Source organism: Poecilia reticulata, linkage group LG10, assembly GCF_000633615.1.
Source record: "Poecilia reticulata strain Guanapo linkage group LG10, Guppy_female_1.0+MT, whole genome shotgun sequence".
NCBI classification, from domain to species: Eukaryota; Metazoa; Chordata; class Actinopteri; order Cyprinodontiformes; family Poeciliidae; genus Poecilia; species Poecilia reticulata.
In genome coordinates, this window is record NC_024340.1 from 32,292,463 (window position 1) to 32,294,920 (window position 2,458).

Here is a 2,458-nt window from a genome sequence, read left to right on the forward strand (position 1 = left end):
GGACCAGTACGGACCGGGACCATTAAGAACTGGGACCAGTACGGTCAAGACCCAGCACGGACCGGACCCAGTACGGACCGGGCCCAGTGAGGACCGGGACCAGTACAGACCGGGACCAGTGAGGACCGGGACCAGTAATAACTGGGACCATTACGGACCGGGCCCAGTGAGGACCGGGCCCAGTAAGAACTGGGACCAGTACGGTCTGGACCCAGCACAGACTGGGACCAGTAAGAACTGGGACCGGGACCAGTACGGTCTGGACCGGGACCAGTACGGTCTGGACCGGGACCAGTACAGACCGAGGACCAGTACGGACTGGGCACAGGGACTGACTGATTTGTGTGAAAAATGCTGTTAGCCTTTGAACAATTCAAGATGGCTGCCAGGGTTATCAGCTATCATGATTGATGTCAAATCATAGCTCACATGTTTTGAACCGTAGAATTCAGTCATAGTTTCTTGATTTTTTGTTTCCTTTTTCTGATGGACATTTTTCAAAATGGCCGCCATGGTGGCAACATAAAGTCATGTTTGACCTAAAATTAGCAGCAACAGCTAACCAAAAACTTAGCTTCACTAATCACTAATTCACAACAATCTTAGCTCCGCTAACGCTAAACCGCAAAAACAAATACATTAATAAAAGCTAATGCTAAAAGCGTTAGCTTTAGCTTCTGCTAATTTCCATGACTGTGAGACTTGCAAACTGATTTCGCTACATTTTATTTTTTACGTTAAAGTTGGGTGAGACCCACCTGCCCAGGATGGTCATGGCTTCGCCCTCATCGCTGCTGACCAGCAGGGCGTCCATGTTGTCGTGAAGGACGGCCAGCGCCACCTGCAGAACGACGAGGTCGAAGGTCACGGGTTCGTCTGACCGGTAAGCGGTCGGCGCCACGCGGCTCCGTACCTGGAAGATGACCTTGATGCCTTCGTAGAAGAAGCAGTCGACCAGCAGGACGGCGCTGTCGAACGGCATGACGGACAGGAAGAGGGTGAGGAACCAGGACAGGCTGATGGTGGTGATGACGCCCAGCGCCTGCATGTGGTCATACAGGGGCGGCAGGAAGGCCCGGGTCAGCTCCTCGAACACGCCCTGGTCCACCAGCGCTCCTGAGGGGACAGACCGTCAGGCGCCGCCCCCTGGAGGGCGCCGCCAGCCACTACGCCAGGCGGCAGGTCCAGTCTCCATGGTTCTGTTCTAGATCCAGAACCTCAAGCACTGACCTACGACCCGGGTGTTGTAGTAGTCGGGCAGCATGCGCTCGCACAGCGCCACCAGCAGCCAGAAGGCCTCCTCCTCGGTTCCGTACAGCAGCAGGACGGACGTCACGATGTTCATGGCCTGCAGGGGGCGACAAAGTTTCAGTTTGTTTTGGTAAATTATCAACATTAAGCACAGAAAACAATAACAACAATAACAAACCCTGGACCAGAGATCAAACATGCATCTTTACATTATTCACAAGGCAACATCTACAGAGAAACAGTAACTTAAATGACTGTTTCCTGATTTGGAAAGTAACTAAGTTACATTAAAAGTAACTATTTTAGTCACTTTCAGCAGCTGCTAACAACACTGTGAAAATTGAAGTTATTTTATAATGGAAACATCAACAATGTGTCTCCACTCATCAGGCTGAACTGAAGGGCCTGTTTCATGGTTACAACAGCCCAAAACAGCTTGAGTCATTTTGGCCTGTTGCTCTGTGTTGCACTATTATCCGTTAACCTCAGTAGGACTTCAGAGCCCCCTCTCCTCGCTGCCCCAGCCTCCAGGTTCTGCGTTACGGCCCTGTTTGCTGTCGCAGCTCCTCCTGCGGCTCCACAGCTCAGATCTGTGACGCGTATCTTCATGTTAATAATGATGACGCCGTTTATGGACTCGTCCATTCGTGGCCGTTTTCGCGTTTATTGCGCTGCTCATATGAGTCTCCATGTTTTCTGGAGCGCAACGCGAAGCTGGACGTCGTTCACAGAGAATAATATATTATTGAGATGAACAAAGACGCAGCGGGACGGATCGTCCGGGACACGATGGACAAAAGAGGTCAGAGGTCAGTAGCTGACATCACTGCTCTAAATACCAGCAGAGTTTAAAATCATCAGTTCAACACGTTTAGTTTTTACTGAATCCTCAAATATTAACAAATATCATAAATTATATTTATTCTCTTAAATCATTTCTGACGTTTGTTCACAGATTTATTCATCATTTCATTATTTTTATATGTACAATAACAATATTGCTTAGAATAAAGAGTTTGTTAGTTTGTTGGTTCATCATATAAAGTTTATTAATATTTACTGGAGCAAAAACCAACATTTACATTTATTAACCTGCTTTTACAGGTTTTACTGCTTTATGTCAGAACCAGGCTTCAGCCGAGTCCATTGGACCTCAGTCAGAACCTTCAGAACCTCTGGGTCAGAACCTTCAGAACCTCTGGGTCAG

General features: G+C 48.4%; 1 protein-coding gene across 1 annotated transcript in view; it reads right to left on the reverse strand.

The window, feature by feature from the left end:
- LOC103471902 (TBC1 domain family member 9B) overlaps positions 1 to 2,458 on the reverse strand; it is a 27,802-nt gene that overhangs the window by 6,473 nt on the left and 18,871 nt on the right. The window contains exons 18-21 of the mRNA XM_017307041.1: positions 1,231 to 1,348; positions 914 to 1,116; positions 723 to 841; positions 175 to 280 (exon numbers count right to left, since the gene is read on the reverse strand). Of these exons, the coding sequence (XP_017162530.1) occupies positions 175 to 280; positions 723 to 841; positions 914 to 1,116; positions 1,231 to 1,348 (546 nt within the window). The remainder of the gene's footprint in view (positions 1 to 174; positions 281 to 722; positions 842 to 913; positions 1,117 to 1,230; positions 1,349 to 2,458) is intronic.